The following is a 17,589-nucleotide window of genomic DNA, read 5'->3' on the forward strand; positions in this document are numbered from 1 at the left end:
AAGAAATGTTTTTTTTTTTACATCGAGCCAAATTGTAAAAGGAGATGCTACTGTACAATATATAACTCTCCTCGGTCGAAAACATTTATTGTTTATGACATTGGTATTTCTAAACCTCTAACCATCCAGAATATTTTTAAATGCTTACTTCAAATACTCTCTTTAGATGTAAATGTTTAACGTTGAACTAACCAACGTCAAACAAAAAAGATGGGAGGGAGTACAAGACAAATGATACACATAGGTTCTCCTTAAAAAATATTATCATAATATTATATTTTAAAATTTTATTTTAACACACAATTATTTGTTGAAATTTTAAATTTTGACCTAATTTGATTCTAAAAAATAAATATTTATTGACCGAACGAAGTACGATACTACACGAGTTCGAGGTTGGTACTCGTTGCTGCCATTTGGTACCTTAGCTCATACTCATCGATACCAGACTGATATCCATTGATACCTGTATATGTTAAAACATCTTTTTTTCCCTAAAAATCTCTTGGTCCTCACCTCTTCGCCTCACAGTTTTCACAACCCATATGTGATAGTATGTCCTATCCTTCATCATCAAGCCCGTGCCAAAAAAAATTCGATCGTGGACCACATTTTAGAAGGCCATATGCATGTCACACCACCTCACCCCAATTTCTTTCCGTTTTCCACTGGGGCCTCCGCGTCTGCAGCTAGCAAGTGCTGCGTCCCCATCGTCCCTCCGTGACACGCCATGGTCCATGGATGGTACTGCTGCCGTACAAAACCATCTTAACCAAGAAGTCCACAGGATGAGACCAATCGTACGACATTATCTTGCAGGTCAATCTATCCTCCTACGATTATAGTATTAACCTCTTGCTTTTATTTATACTTATAACTTAGAAAATCTGAATTTTCAACCTCGAAAGTAGAGTTGATTTTAGGGTATTTCCGTCATATCCTAATTCACTAAGAACATGTATATAACAGTTTTATTTATAAATTATTTTTTATTTATAAATATGTTGTTTTGCTTTTTTCCCTAATAAACGAAAAGATTATCTACTTGTAGTATTATTGAACGGTAGAAAGAGCGAATTAGGCTATCTCTACAGCACAGTTGCTTTCTGACTTGTAGGATTTTCGCCACATTAATCACGACGAGAAGGAAAACGGGTCACAACATAACATTGATTACGGTGGTCGTGTGGAGAATTACAGTTATATATTCCATCAATTTCATACCACCTCCATCTCATAGCAATAACAGATATAGCCTTTTTAGTTCATTACTGTGAATTATTATAGGACAGAGGTAATATTATAAGTTAGCTTAGATTGTTCGTAACTCGAATATCTTTAGTTCATGGACTAACATCTACAATAATAAATCATTTCCATTAAATCCGTTATTGAATATATTTTGTAGTATTTATTTTGTGCTCAAAATATTACTGTATTTTTCTATAAATTTGATTAAACTTAAGTAGATTAACTTAGGAAAAACTAATGTGGCTTATAATATGGAACGAGGAAGTAGCAAATATAATTGTGTTGAGAATATTATAGGGTATACTACCTCTGTCCTAAAAGAAATTTATTTGTAGTTCCTCTTGTTTATCTCACAAAAGCTTTAGTTTTATCAATTATTGCATTGGAGTTTGATAAAGCACGAGACAAATATATTGGGATTTGAAAAAATATTGGGACAAAAGGGAGGTTTCAAAAGTCATGTGTATTTTAGTATTTATAGTTTTATTATGTATATCTAAAGTGAGCTAAAATAAAATCTTTTGGAGACCGAGAGAGTACATTTTTGTGAACTTCAACAATAACATGAATCCATTTGGAATGCGATGGAAATTCAAAGATCACAACGGACTGACCTGAAGTTCTCTATTAATCTTTTACCAAACAACCCCTAAATAAATTGGTAATCCCTACTATTGCGCCCGTCCATAAAAATGGTAATAAAACAGAGAAGAGATAAATGCATCTTGCAATGTTGTGTGTTTGCTTGTTGTATTTGATTTAATTAAGGTCAGCACTGCAATTGTGTTTGCCACTCTACAAAATTGTAGTTTCAAATAGAAAGAGGTAAATAAAAATGCATGTAAAGTACAAAGTTGGGTTGGTCTATATATATATATATATATATACACACACACCATTGTAACTTTGAAAAAAATAAGATAGTTTTAACTAAAAATATGTGCATATTGATGCTCTCTTAATTTGTTCTTGTCAGAGTTTTATAATTTAGATAGATTCCATGCTGATTGTTGCAGCTGCTGGCTGGATTCTCGCTACTCCCCTGCCTTATACTACTGTTACTACCTAATTATCCAATCCATCGATTCTGTATCTACTGGGAGGAGGCCCACAGGGTTAGTTGCATCATCACGTCAAGCACAGCAGATAAAACAATGGTATTGTATTGGGTTATCCATCTGATTTTATATACATAGTATATGCAAATTGAGAGGTCGTTTGAGTAATCTTATGGCTCACCTTTGTGTGCACTTTTTTCTAATATCTCCCATGTGTATGCAATTCTTTGATGCTGCAATTGTCTTTTGTTTTGGGTTATGCGTACATGTGCATGGTTGGTAAGAAGCAATTGGGAATGAGCACAAAAGAAAATGATTTTCTAAAGGTGCCCTCCAATGATGTGTGTCGTCCGTTATTTTCGATTGAACGGGTCTGATTTTTTTCATATTATATCGGTAGTATGCGTAGTAGAAATTTTATAAAGATAAAATTAAGCCTAAAATATATAACTTTATAATAAATTAGTGTCTCATATATCATATTGAAATAAGTTTCAAATGAAATATTTAATATACTATAAAAGTACATAGTTAGATTTAGTAGAAGGTACCATAACGGTGCCCAAAGAAAAAGGCTAACAAACGGTCCTTGCTAAATAGAAAATTAAGATATGGTTATATGAATTAAGGATGTACACACACCATTATATAATGTATTTTGTCTATCCCAAATAACTTCATTTTTTACTCACTATGCACGTATCAATACAAAAGCTAAAAGATTATAATATCATTGACTTTATTAAATCTTAATATAATTATATCATACTTTATCTATTTTAATACATTTATTTATTGCTTTCATATGCTCTGATACAATGATTACTCTGGAATACACTTATCTTACAACAAACTAGAATGGGTAAAAGTGATCTTATTTTATGAGGGAGGTACTGCACGTTTAAGTACGGGATCCTGAACTGTTAACACGCACTGAAAAAGGCAAAATTCAAAGATAACGAAATTCGATTGTGATAGCTATCCGATTAATTGAGAGAGAACAGATTCGCCATGGCCATAAGCACGCATTAGCAGCAGGAATAACCCCAGAATGATCATCACCGTTCACGATTACAGATCGACCAACCCCAGTGTACGTGCCTGCCCAAATCGCCAGCTCAGTTAATTAATTACACGAAACGATCGAAAGAATCATCACTATGCAATGCAATTCAATCATACAAGAGAGAGAGATAGGAGAATGACCGAAATGCAAACTGTCAATCAATGTGTGGGCATGCAGAAAGCTACACACTGCACCGTCGATCGATCCAGTAGAGAGACACTCTGCTCATCAGGAGACACACAATCCAGGGCCTAAATCTTATCTTTAGCTAAGGCTACGCCTTGGTGACAGCTGAGGCTACTCCCAATTCTGAAATCTGCACTGCATACTTATGTCTGGTTTAAGTAGCTTTTGACGGACGTATATAGATTCTCGTATATTCCTGCCAAATAATACTTCGATTATAAGAATATGTAATCATATATAGAAAACTAAAAAGTAAACTAGAAAGTAAAAAATCCGGGAAATAGAATTTTATTAGATTATAAGAATGTGTAGGGAAGGGACAGGCAGGCCGACAGGTTAAGCAGCAGGGTGGTACTCTGAATTTCACGGAAAAGCGAGCAGCAGACAGCACAAAAGTCCCAAAGTTGGCGAAGAAAACAAGTCCATGTGACCATGCGGTTTGGTTTGGTTTCAGCTCTCTCTCTCTCCTTTCCCTTAATAAGCCATCGGTTAACCACACAAAACTCCACCCAAATTTCTTTCTTTTTTTTTCTTCTTTTGTTTTTTCTTGCACGCAGCAACCGTCTCTCTTGAGCTCACACTCTTCCTTCCACTACTGATCGACCCCCTCACTCACTGCGCTCTCTCTCTAAGTTTTGTGTATAAATATGTACTACACGTCGTTGGCTTCGTCATCTACGGTTGCGGTTACACGCGCGGCAGTGGAGGTTAGGATGGTGCTGACGATGATGAGGCTGGTGGTGGCGGTGGCGGTGGTGGTTGTGGCGGCGGTGGCGGAGGAGGAGGTGGAGGTGAGGGCGACGTACATCGTACACATGGCGAAGTCGGCGATGCCGGCGGAGTACGGCGATGACCACGGGGAGTGGTACGGCGCGTCGCTGCGGTCGGTGTCCGGCCGCGGGAAGATGCTGTACGCGTACGACACCGTGCTGCACGGCTTCTCCGCGCGGCTCACCGAGCGGGAGGCGCGGGACATGGTGGGCATGGACGGCGTGCTCGCCGTCAACCCGGAGGAGAGGTACGACCTGCACACCACGCGGACGCCAGAGTTCCTGGGGATCGCCGGGAACGACGGGCTGTTCCCGCAGTCCGGCACGGCGGGGGACGTCGTCGTCGGGGTGCTTGACACCGGGGTGTGGCCGGAGAGCAGGAGCTACGACGACGCCGGGATCGGCGAGGTGCCGGCCGGGTGGAAGGGGGAGTGCATGGCCGGGACGGGGTTCAACTCCTCCGCCTGCAACCGGAAGCTCGTCGGCGCGCGCTTCTTCAACCGCGGGTACGAGGCGGCGATGGGGCCCATGGACACCACGAGGGAGTCGAGGTCCCCGCGCGACGACGACGGCCACGGCACGCACACCTCGTCCACGGCCGCCGGCGCCGCTGTCTCCGACGCCAGCCTGTTCGGGTTCGCGTCCGGCACGGCGCGGGGCATGGCGCCCAAGGCGCGCGTCGCCGTGTACAAGGTGTGCTGGCTCGGAGGATGCTTCAGCTCCGACATCCTCGCCGGGATGGACGCCGCCGTCGCGGACGGATGCGGCGTGCTCTCGCTCTCCCTTGGCGGCGGCGCCGCCGACTACGCGCGTGACAGCGTCGCGATTGGCGCGTTCGCCGCCATGGAGCAGAACGTCCTGGTGTCCTGCTCCGCCGGCAACGCCGGACCCGGCACCTCCACGCTCTCCAACGTGGCGCCGTGGATCACCACCGTCGGCGCCGGCACCCTCGACCGCGACTTCCCGGCGTACGTCTCGCTTGGCAACGGCAAGAACTACACCGGTGTCTCGCTCTACGCCGGGAAGCCCCTCCCCGCCACCCCACTTCCCATCGTCTACGCTGCCAACGCCTCCAACTCCACGGCCGGCAACCTCTGCATGCCAGGGACCCTCACGCCGGAGAAGGTGGCCGGCAAGATCGTCGTCTGCGACCGCGGCGTCAGCGCGCGAGTCCAGAAGGGCTTCGTCGTGCGCGACGCCGGCGGCGCGGGCATGGTGCTCTCCAACACAGCCGCCAACGGCCAGGAGCTCGTCGCCGACGCGCACCTCCTCCCGGCCGCCGGCGTGGGCGCGAAGGAGGGCAACGCGATAAAGGCGTACGTGGCATCCGACCCCAACCCCACGGCCACCATAGTGGTCGCCGGGACGCAGGTGGACGTGCGGCCGTCGCCGGTGGTGGCCGCGTTCTCGTCGCGCGGGCCGAACATGCTGACACCGGAGATCCTCAAGCCGGACGTCATCGCGCCGGGGGTGAACATCCTCGCGGCGTGGACCGGCAAGGCCGGGCCGACGGGGCTCGCCACCGACACGCGCCGCGTCTCCTTCAACATCATCTCCGGCACGTCCATGTCGTGCCCGCACGTGAGCGGCCTCGCCGCGCTGCTCAGGAGCGCGCACCCGGAGTGGAGCCCCGCCGCCGTGCGGTCGGCGCTCATGACCACCGCCTACTCCACCTACACCGGCGACTCCGGCACCCTCCTCGACGCGGCGACCGGCGCGCCCGCCACGCCGTTCGACTACGGCGCCGGCCACGTCGACCCGGCCCGCGCCGTCGACCCGGGCCTCGTCTACGACCTCGGCACCACCGACTACGTCGACTTCCTCTGCTCTCTCAACTACACGTCCACCATGATCGCCGCCGTCGCGCGGAGCAAGAGCTACGGCTGCTCGGAGAACAAGACGTACTCCGTGTACAGCCTCAACTACCCGTCCTTCTCGGTGGCCTACTCCACGGCGAACGGCGGCCAGGCGGCGGGCAGCTCCGGCGCGACGACGACGGTGACGCACAGGCGCACCCTCACCAATGTCGGCCCTGCCGGCACGTACAAGGTGAGCACGGACGCCATGTCCGGCGTGACCGTGTCCGTCCAGCCGGCCGAGCTGGCGTTCTCATCGGCCGGCGAGAAGAAGAGCTACACGGTGAGCTTCACGGCGAGGTCGCAGCCGTCGGGCACCGCCGGATTCGGGCGGCTCGTCTGGTCGGACGGCGGCAAGCACACCGTGGCGAGCCCGATAGCGTTTACGTGGACATGATGCGCGCCAACAAGTCAACAGTGATGACCACACACACTGCCACGGTCAAAAGGGCTCTAGTGCACAAACTTGTGGAGGAAACTTGGGGGCCTCTAAAATTTGGTGGAAATTTGAAGGGGGGTTAAAAAATTTGGTGGTATTTTCAAGTGTTCATAATGTTATTAATCTTAAAGTTTAGATGGTGATTTTGGGATTGAGAGGTGGGTTGGATGGGGGTTGCTTTCTTGGAATCAAATTATCAGAGTTAGGTTGGAATCTTGGGGCAAGCTAAAATTTAAGGTTGGGTCCAGGGCAGGACCAGATTGCAAGTATCACTGTTCCACAGAATGGAAACTTGTGGGGGGGCTTAAACAGCAATGTGTCTCCAACAAGTGTTTCACCTTAATTATTCTTTTTTCGATGGCATTTCAAAAGAAAAAAAAAGTGATTTTGCTTGTATGATGTTTCTATTCCATGGGCTGCTAGCCACTCTAATCAAAATTACACATCCACATCAAACGATGTAATTGCAGTGAAAAGCATGGCTTAATAATTAATATAATGGTGCCGTTGGGTAGAAGCTTTTTGTGACGAGTTTCAACTCAAGTGGATTGGAACAAGACCCATGTATGCCGTGCGCAATCGCACTTGAAACTCTGTGCTGTTTGTCGCTTCCACGACGTCTTCTTGTTTCTAATTTATTTGAGCTTGTACGACCCATGGCGTAAGCTTTTACATGATATTTAAAAAAAACATGTCCTGCATGTGTTTAATTCCATCTATATTCACGTACCTTTATAATTATATAGATTATATTTTCTTTCCATATTAGCAAAGGATCCACACCACCATATGTGTTCACTTGAGAACTGGCTCTAATTTGAGCTGTGTGTCTTAGTAACCGTTCTCCAAAATGAGAACCTTATGTTTGAGACTGCATATGCCCTGAGTTTACTACTCTCTTCGATAATTAATATATAAATTTTAAGATGAAAATATATTAAACTTATGAAACTTTGACAATCAATAGTGTATTAATGACTAATTTAGAAACTAAAAAAATAATATGTGGCTTTAATGAGTACGATCATAAATCTATTGAGTAAACATTTCAAGGTTGTTTAGTAGAGATTAAGGTAGGGAAGAAAATATTTTTCACCTCTCCTTAAACTAGCGATGATTGGGAATGGAAGTTGGTTAAGAATAAGATGGAATGAAATTAAATAGGAAGTAATTGATGCAACAAGTAGTCCAATAAACTTATATTCCTGGGAAAATTCCCTACATAATCATGTGAATTAGCCAATCCATATTGTACCTCTGAATTTTATCTCATATCTTACCTGTCTCTTAGTTTTTATCTTGATCCCATCTAGCCAATTACGTTAGTTGACCATCAGTTAACCGTTATATTTTTCTAAAAATATCATATTACTCTTCTTTCATACTTATTTGCAACCTACTCCATACATCTCCATGTGGATAAAAATAACTTAAAACAAAACAAATGAGATATAATCATTAATGCAAAAATTGAAAACAAAATTTGTTTTTTTTGGAAAAATTAAAAATTGTGATTAGATGCATACATTAGTTTTAGGAAATTGAGAACCAAAACTGTTTGTTATTATTTAGGTTTAATTTTTTTGGGGAGATGTACAAATTCATCACATTTGATTTGATATTTTTAAATAATATTCTTTCCAAATTTGTGATCAAGTAATTTCAACCCCCCCGGTTGTTTTTTACCATGAGTTTTTTCACTATATATTCATCCAAAGTACTTTTCAGATTGGATGTAGAGATTGATTTTATTTTTCAAATTTCAATTATATTATGTTTCTTTTTTAAATTCAAAAATAATATTTAGTAATTTATCACTATTTTTTCACAACCCAAATAATTTATGCATGAAATATTTCTAACTTTTAGCAATATATAACATTTTCTTAAAAACTAATTATCAACTAACAGAATGAGAATGCAAGAGATTCAAATAAAAACTCAGTATTATACAAAAGATTAAGAAAATCTCAAAGACAGAAAATGGATCATGTGAAAATTTCAAAGGCATGCAGGGAATTGACTCTATATTAACTGATAGAATTCAAATGATTAAAAGGCTTATATTGTTGGATGAAGGGAGTATATTTTTATCTACTATTTGAGTTTAAATTCGACCAAGAATTAAGGAAGCTGGCTAGATGACCTATGTGGTTCTGATTGATAGGACGATAATTTTCATCGACATGGACTCTTAATAAATATTATTCATTAATATTGACTTAATTAAATGAATTCAACATCAGCAAGCAGGCGTAATAACTGCTATAGATCCAGTAAAACAAAATGTATATATATTAAAAACTTATATGAAACACTAATACCTCCATCGTTTTGCTTCTACTTATAATTACAAGCCAAATTTTTAACTTTATATTTGGAATTGATTTTGGAGGGCTTTTATTGTTGTTTATTTATCAGTGTTGGCTTTTAGATAACTACGAATATGTATATAAAAATTATATTCATAAATTATTTTTTATTTATAAATATGCCATTTGTTTTTTTATGAAAAACCATACAATCACCCCTAGGAAAAAAGCTTTATTTGTTTGGTTCTAAAAATTATGAGTAAAAGAATCGGTTTCAAATTCAACGTGAATTCAAGAAATGTCCATCGACCAAAAGGTATCAATATGGAAGTGCAATATGCGAATGAGTAACTTAACGTGGAAGTAAACAATGAGAACGTGTTTCATAAAAAGATGCAGGAAATCTAGAAGAAGAAGAAGAAAGCACAGACATGGAATCCTTTTTTCCTGAGATAGAGGGAAAGCATGGATAGAGAGAAAAAGACACATCTCTTGATGAACAGACATCTTGGACGCAACTTTCCATACAAATATATTTATTAGATCATATTCGTTTTATTAGATAGATGAGACATATTACCACAATAATTCTTTTGGTACAATCGACATACAATGAGAAGCACAATAGAGACAGAAATCATCAAAGCATACATGATTAAAGCCTGCACAATACACCTTTGAATAATGGCAATTTAACTACTTGATTTTTTTTCTCTTCTTATTTTTCCATCACCAGATGCAGTATATCAGCAGCCATGTCCTCCCTAATTAAGTGCATCATTAAACAAACTGTGTAAGATAAAGAGGGGCAGGAGCAGAGCAGGACAGCGAACAAAAGCTGGGCCGCTTGTTCAGGTGGTGAGAAAGCAATCACAAAAAAAAAATTTTAAAAAACCATCAAAAGATTAAAACCAAATTAATAGCAATATGACAGTGGAAGTGGTCGCTTTAATAAAAGCCTAAAGCGTCCAGCTTCCTCGTGACATTTGCCGCTGAAGCAACAGAGAGAGTGATGAGTAAAAGATGAGCTAGTAGAAAGAAAGATGGATGGACACGACGAATAAAGCAAAGCAGGAGGGGGGCAAAAATTTGTTCCTCATCACCATCTTGTGAATTTAACAAATAATGCAGGCTTTAATTTGGTAGATCCCCCAGCTGGACCAGTGTTGCTGTGACTTTTGCTTGCCTTGTAGAGAGAGAGAGGCCAAGTTCATTTCTTTGTGGGGGCTAATTACTTAATTGTTTTGTTGGGATGAACCAGAAATGTGGGTAACTTGTCTGCAATTGTGAGCTAAAAACCAATTTATGAGAACGGATCATATTCGTACGTATAATTTTTTTTTAGGAAGGAGGATGTAGTACTATAGAATAACTCTCCGGTGTATTTTACTGATTGTATTATACTACCAATAGAAAAATGATATTTTATACTTTATTAATTACTTGATTAGCAGTATTTTGTAATTTTTATTTTTACAATAAAGATCACGATAAAAAGGACGATATTGCCCCTTTAAATTTCTACTACACCTAATATTGTTGATAGTATAATTTAATCACAACCGTTTGATAAAAATAGATCAACGGTATGGATTACATTCAACGGTATGTATTATAAAGTTGTTATGATAATGTTAAAATGAGGCTCCACACGTTCGTATTAAACTAAAAAAAAATATCACGTTAAGTACAAAATTGTTCCTATATAGATGGTCCAAACTATATCAAGTAGATTTGATAACACAATTATAGAAGTAAAAATGGTATATCAGAAGCAATTTTATTTTCAACAAAATTTTGGTGAAGCTTCACAAATTTTTCATAGCAAGTTCAGCCGGTAGCTTTGGTTTTTGGAATAGAGGGTAAATGATTATCAACCCAACATTTTTTTAGATGATAAAACTAATTCTGAACACTGCTTTCAAGAAGCCACAACCAACTATACATAGTAGGTTGCAGGCTGAATTTTCGTGACTTGCAAAATCACAACTTAATTAAAACAAGGAAATTATTCACAACTTAATATCACCACCGATGACTAATGTCAAACCGAAGGAGATAAATTAAGTTAGCAAGCAATATGTTATGAATCAGTTGTTCGTCTAAATCTTGTGACCAAATTGCACATCTTATCCCCACTTTGGTTACCAAATCTCTTGCACGTACAAAGTCGCTACGAGAATCCACACGATCGAGCATGGGCGGCAGTAATGGGAATACTGAAGCAATCCACAAAGCAACACTCGTGGACACGTTTATGCTTTTCCAGAAAAGTAAGGTGATTATGTGGGAAGCCTGTGAAGTTCAGCCATGAAATTTAAATTCTAGCACCCATGCATATCCACGCACACGCCGACACGCTAATATACTTACCATGAGTATTTATTATATCGTATCGTTCACATAAACTCCCCCGGTTCCGTTTGCTCCTACATGTTCTTTAACCGTATATTTAACTAACTATTTGTCTTACTAAAAATTATATTTTATTATTTATTTTTTCGTGGCTTGTTTTTACTATATAATAATAATTTAAGCGTGTAACAGTGGTCTGTGTATATATACACACAATATCATCCAATTTTGCTAGAGTTATTGGATTTAACAAAATTAAATAAAACAAATGGTCAAACTTATGTTTATAAGTTAACCGCATCAAACATTAAATACCTCCCTCCGACTGTACATATTTATGTTTGCCCATCCGTTATGCACTCCTAGACACATATATTTTGGGGGTATGTGTGTGGTGTGTGTCTGTCGTCAAATCAGGTAAAGAAAAAAAAGAGATGATTACTATAAGTAACTCTGTTTTTGACAGAAATTATAGAGGAGCTATTTACTACCTAAGGAGGCTAATAGAAGAATACTCCGTTATATATATATTATAAGGCAAATATTTTAGAGTTTGATAAGTTTATAGAAAGTGTAGTGTATTCTTTGTTTTTTATTTGACGCTGTTGGCTTTGGAGTCTACGTTGACCATTTGTTTTATTTAAAAAATTTACATAATTATTTCAAAATGATTTGATTTATTATTTAAAAAACTTTAAGCATGAATTATAATTGCATATATTTGCAAAAACCTTTTGAATAAGACGAATGATCATAATAAAATACCAAGAGCAACATATATACCATCAAACTAGTATTTTTTTATCTTGTATTAAAAATATTGCTAATTTTATAAATTTAATCAAACTAAAAGAGATTTGGCTTAGTTTAAACTTAACGTGACTTAAAATATGACATGGAGAGAGTCCCTTGGAGCAGGTACAATAGCAGGCTATAAGTGAACTATAAACATATTATAAGGAGATAAGGGAGGAGAGAGTGGATTACAGATTTATAGCCAGATGTAGCATGTACTATAAGACACAATGTGTGCATGACATGTGAGACATGATAGTTCTTTTAGGTAGCTAATGTATGAATTAACTATATATGAATTAGAGTTGACTATACTATTGAACGCTCTTATTACGTGAAAAAAAGAAGAATAGCTACACAATCTCGACACGTTCTGCTGGAGCACTTGGCTCATGCAAGACCTCGTGTTAATGTCTCTGTGCGCATTTCTTTTCCACTGTAATAAAAGAAGAATCATCAAAAGTGGATTCGCTGCTTTGAGGTATATATACGAACAGGTGGTATATGCTTTAGAAGAAGACCAAAAAAAAGAAAAAAAATGTTGTTTCGTGGAGAACAAATGTCCAAATCCACAGAAAATAGGGCATTGGTTCCCATCGTCGTTCGTCATGACATCGAACCTTTTTTTCTCTCTCTCCATCGTTTCACGCAATCGAAATCGCAGTTGAACAGGTTTAGAAACCAGACCACGAGTGCAAAGAAACAGCTATGATACGCTGCTCGTCAGACTAACCGGCGGCTGAACCAGACACGGAACCAAAAACTAATCACGTGTAGGGCTAAATTAACCTATTCTTTATTATTTTTAGAATTTACATAATAAATTGATAAAATATAAATACGATTATAGATCTAAGCATAAAACTTAAGTCATAGTCACAGAGCCGCTCTACCCTTGATTCCGCCCTCGGCTGAACGAATGTTATGTGCCTTCGAAGTGAAACAGCAAGCAGTAGGTTTGGTTCAGGTGCCTACTACTTCCCGTTCGTTTGAGCTAATAGGATGAGTGACATTAGCATATAATTAATTAGCTATTAACTACGAACTTAAAAAATAAATATATTTGAATAAACCTGTATAATTCTTTCTTCGAAAAAAAATATGGTGCAGCTGTGTGAGAAACATGCACACATACCATGAACAAGGTGGCGTTCCTTATATGGGTTAGTAACCGATGCGGAAAACGTATCAGCGGATTAGTGTACGATTAATTAAAAATTATAAAAAGCCTAAGAAATAGATTGATATGATTTTTAAGCAACTTTTCTATATAATTTTGTTTAAAAAATGTGCCGGTTAACGATTCGGGAAGCATGCACGTACAAAACGAGAGAATGAAGCCAGCAAACTCATCAAAAGAAGACGGTGGAAGTAGCTTTCTTTTCTGAATTTGTTATAGACTTTTGTGCATTTCGAACTAGTATATTGTGCTTTGTTTAAAAAGGTTCTATGTTCAAGTTCATCGTATTATATTTCTAAATTAGATTTTTAACTTTATAGTGGTTAATTTGATAGTTTATACCATTAAATAACTATCAATCCAAACATCTTTTATCTTTTACTTTTCATTTACAAAGAACACAAAAATGAAAAATCCTACCAGTGCTAGTGTATCTGTCAAAGAGCAGTGACCCAACTCTACTTATCCACTAGCTAGCTTTCTTTCTTGCACCTTTTGTGCCAGTGGTAGTTGATAGTTCAAAGTTGTACACTTGTACTTGCTTATTATCTGGTTAGTCTCGTCATGCTAAGTGATACTTAACTGAGGTGATTAGCTCAGGGGGGCGTCAGTACTAAACCTTTTTAGAGATGGAAGACCGTATTAATCCGGCCTTTTTCTAAGAAAGTATAAACATAGTTGAACACCGAAAGACAAACAGAAACGATCAGGGGCTACCAGTTAGCTATCTATCTACAACTAATTCATGTTCAGATATCAGCTAAAGATTCACAAAGAAGTGTCTCAGTTCTCTCAATCTTGATGACATCGCTTTACACCATCTGGACCGTGTCCATGGTTGCTTTGGCTTTCCCTGCGTTGTAAAACATTATGCGTGCAGATAAGGATTTTTTTTTTCGCTGGGATGACCGATGGAGGCCATCCAAATGTTATTAAGATTAAGGAGAAAAGAAATATTACAAAAGGACTTGAGGATGTCGAGGGTGGTTATGCACGGAATCGTCTACATTTGGGCATTACTTGCAAAGACGATATAATCAAACATTATCGAACACCAAAACCTTTGTAGTTAATTAACCACAAATTCGAGCAAACCGCAGCAAGTGGTACTAGCCATTCAGTTTTATCATCTCCCACTTGTCCCATTCTCTAACAATCAGTTGGGATTTTCAGATGGTCGCGGGGCATCTCTCATCGCATACCATCCAAAATCTTTGCAATGCAATTGGCAAATTCAGCCTCGTCCAATAAAAGGCTAGGCCCAACCCAGCCTAGCAGCAGCATACCGGTTTGGGATTGGGACCACATTTTTGCGGCCGGAGAAGACATGCTGAAAAAAAATTTACAATAAAGAAACCTCAAAATCAATTTTAAATTTAAGGTTAAAAATTTAAATTTTAACTTATAAACATAAGTATAAGCGAAAAGATGACGTTGCAAGAACGTTAGAAATTTAAAAAGTTCTTAAAGAAAGAAATGGATTGTTCTCTCGACGTTTTGAAAAAAAGTATATGTATTCTTAAAGAACTTCATACTACTGTATTGCTGAGATAGCTTGTTTAAACCATTTGTTAAATTAATTTTTAAAACATTTAGTTTATTCATATAATAAAATTGATAATCTACTTATAATCTAAAATCAAAGGGGGTCTAAAAAGCCCGCTTGTGCCTGGTTTTCTAGCTAATGTTTTTTCAGGCCCGGCTTGAAGCACAGGCAAAACTGCACAAGGTTTGGATATACCTAATATAATTAGTTGTTTGTTTTCTCTTGTTAACCAGAGTTTGCGTAGGTATGAAACCACCTAGTTTCGACTCACTGACAAAACACACTGCAATGTAGACGATTTCTAAAAACATGAAATGTTTGATATCCAAAGCAATCCTACATTTCAAAAAGGCGTGCATAATGTTGTCTCCTTGTTCTGTTGTATGTAGGCACAAGCGAAAACCACTTATTAATAATTATAAAATACTGTGTTGTTCAAACTTATATAAATGTAAAAAAAAACTATGTGAAATCTCTCAAAATCAATTCCAAATCAAAATTTAAATTTTAGCTTATAAATATGATCATAAGAAAAAAGATTTGTAGAAGTCAACAACAAGCCAAAATTAAGTTCAACATGGCCCTCCAAGCGAAGACACCAATGGACTGTACTATAAAACATGATCAAATTGTTACAACTTCCAAGTTTCTGTTGAATTTTTGGGTCAAACATAGGAAATGGAAACACTATGAAGATTGTTTGGATACTCGGTTAGAAAATTATGGATATTATAAAAGAAATTAACTACTATTCAGAGCTGAGAGGGAATATAAAAATATTAGAGTTGAGAGGGAAAACACGTATAAGACTTACATTTGTGAATTATACAAAAAAAAGGTGGTAAATTGATCCTACGGGGTATCGAAAACTGCTCATACGAGAAATTCCTATCTATTTCTATAAAATGGGAAAAACTCTATGAGTGAATGACACTATCAAGTAGAGGTTAGATTCCGGTGCCCATTGTATTACACGCATGGATGTAGTTTCTACGAGTATTTATTAAGATTACAATCAGCTATTAATTTTTTATTTGACACATTGACTTTTAGAGGTTCAAATTATTTTATAAATATGTCAAATTATAATTTATTTTTAAAGTGTCTTTAGAAAAAAAAATTAAACCACGACAAAATAATAATAATCATGTAAATTTTTTGAATAACATAAATGATTAACCATAACCTTAAAAGTTAACAACGGTAAATAAAAACATGAAGGTGTGCTCAAGAGGACACATTTACGGAGTGTGTGTGATTGTGTGCGTGCTTGTATGCATCTTCTATATGATCTAACTGGAAAAGTTTCATACAGAAATTCTCAAAAGTCACGTATGACTAAACAGCAAACAAAACCATATATGAGAATCATGTACACCACCACTATGTTTTACCTTATTGCTGGGGCTGGGCTACCGTGACAAACCCTGAAAACACACACAAAAGTTTATGAAATATTTAGATTATGTTTTAAATTTCTTTGGATTTTGTGGAGTTATTATAAAACCGCACAAAGTTTATCAACCGTTTAATTTATGTTTTAAATTTACTTGAATTTTGTAGAGCTATTATGTTGTTCTCGTTACCATACCATGACAATAACGCTAGTTTTTAGCTAACCTAACCACTAGTCCAGTAGATTTAATGGGTTGTGCTACGCGCGATCCTTCACATAAAGACCTGATTGTTGGCTAAGAATACCTAAGCTTGCCAAATATTTGTGCCTTGTGGGTATAAGAAAAATGAAGTCACACCTTAATCTCACTAACACAACTTATTATCTCTATGGTATGTGAGGTCAATTTAAAGAAAAGTTTAGAGTAATTAACTCGTGGCAACAGCCAAGCAATACACTAACTTCTTTAACCTACTCATCAGACTTGTGGCAAAAATGGTTAAACTTGCCGCTGCACTGCCTGCCTCTCCGACTCTCATCTCAAAGTTTTTCTTAAAAAATATTATTTTAATAAAAAGATACAAGAAATTTTTTTTTGACACATGTAATTGTAAGAATAACACCTTGTCAAACTAGGGCCGCGTTCGCTGCTCCTTGTTAGTTAACTTATCCCCTCGTTTTTCTTGTGTATGCTTCTTGAACTGCTAACTGTGTATTTTTTATAAAAAATTTCTATAGGAAAGTTATTTTAAAAGAACATATTAATCTATTTTATATTTTTATATAATTAATAATTAATTAATTAATTATGTACTAATTTATTATTATATTTTTCGTACCAGTGATAAGTTAACTTATACTAACCATGCCAAACGCTGTCTAGGGGAGCTTGACAGGGTGCCACTCAAAAGCATGACAGGGCCACATGGACCATCAAACCCCCCTCTCAATAGGTTTGACATCTATGCTATTCATGATGGCATAATCTGTGAACTGAGCGAGTTATTCTTACAATTACATATGACAAAAAAGTTTTATTATTAAAATAATATTATTTTTTTAAAAAAATCTCTCATCTCATCTCATCGCCATGAATATAACGGTACTTGAGCTCAACGACGGAGCTGAGGGGTGGTCCAGGTAGTCTCCAAACCACCTAAAAAAATTAGCAACGACCCCTAATACCAAAAAGAAAAAAGAAAGTAATGATCCTGTCTATTAGTAATCATGCAAGTGGTGCAACACGACCATCTTGATTGAGCGGGATGCTTTATTTAAAGTGGATGAGAAAGATATAATGAACACTTTCATGGCTATTAGAAAACGTAGATCTGATAAGAAGAAAAAATAGTATGGTAATTTCTTTAAACTTTTCTAGC

At 38.5% G+C, this 17,589-nt stretch overlaps 1 protein-coding gene across 1 annotated transcript; it reads left to right on the forward strand.

The window, feature by feature from the left end:
* Window positions 1–4,073: 4,073 nt before the first annotated feature.
* Window positions 4,074–6,761, forward strand: LOC102711688 (subtilisin-like protease SBT1.7). The gene has a single exon (XM_040522153.1). The coding sequence runs from the start codon at window positions 4,209–4,211 to the stop codon at window positions 6,582–6,584; it is 2,376 nt and encodes a 791-aa protein (XP_040378087.1). The 5' UTR covers window positions 4,074–4,208; the 3' UTR covers window positions 6,585–6,761.
* The last annotated feature ends 10,828 nt before the right edge of the window (window positions 6,762–17,589 follow it).

The sequence above is a fragment of the Oryza brachyantha genome, chromosome 3, assembly GCF_000231095.2.
Source record: "Oryza brachyantha chromosome 3, ObraRS2, whole genome shotgun sequence".
Lineage (NCBI taxonomy): Eukaryota > Viridiplantae > Streptophyta > Magnoliopsida > Poales > Poaceae > Oryza > Oryza brachyantha.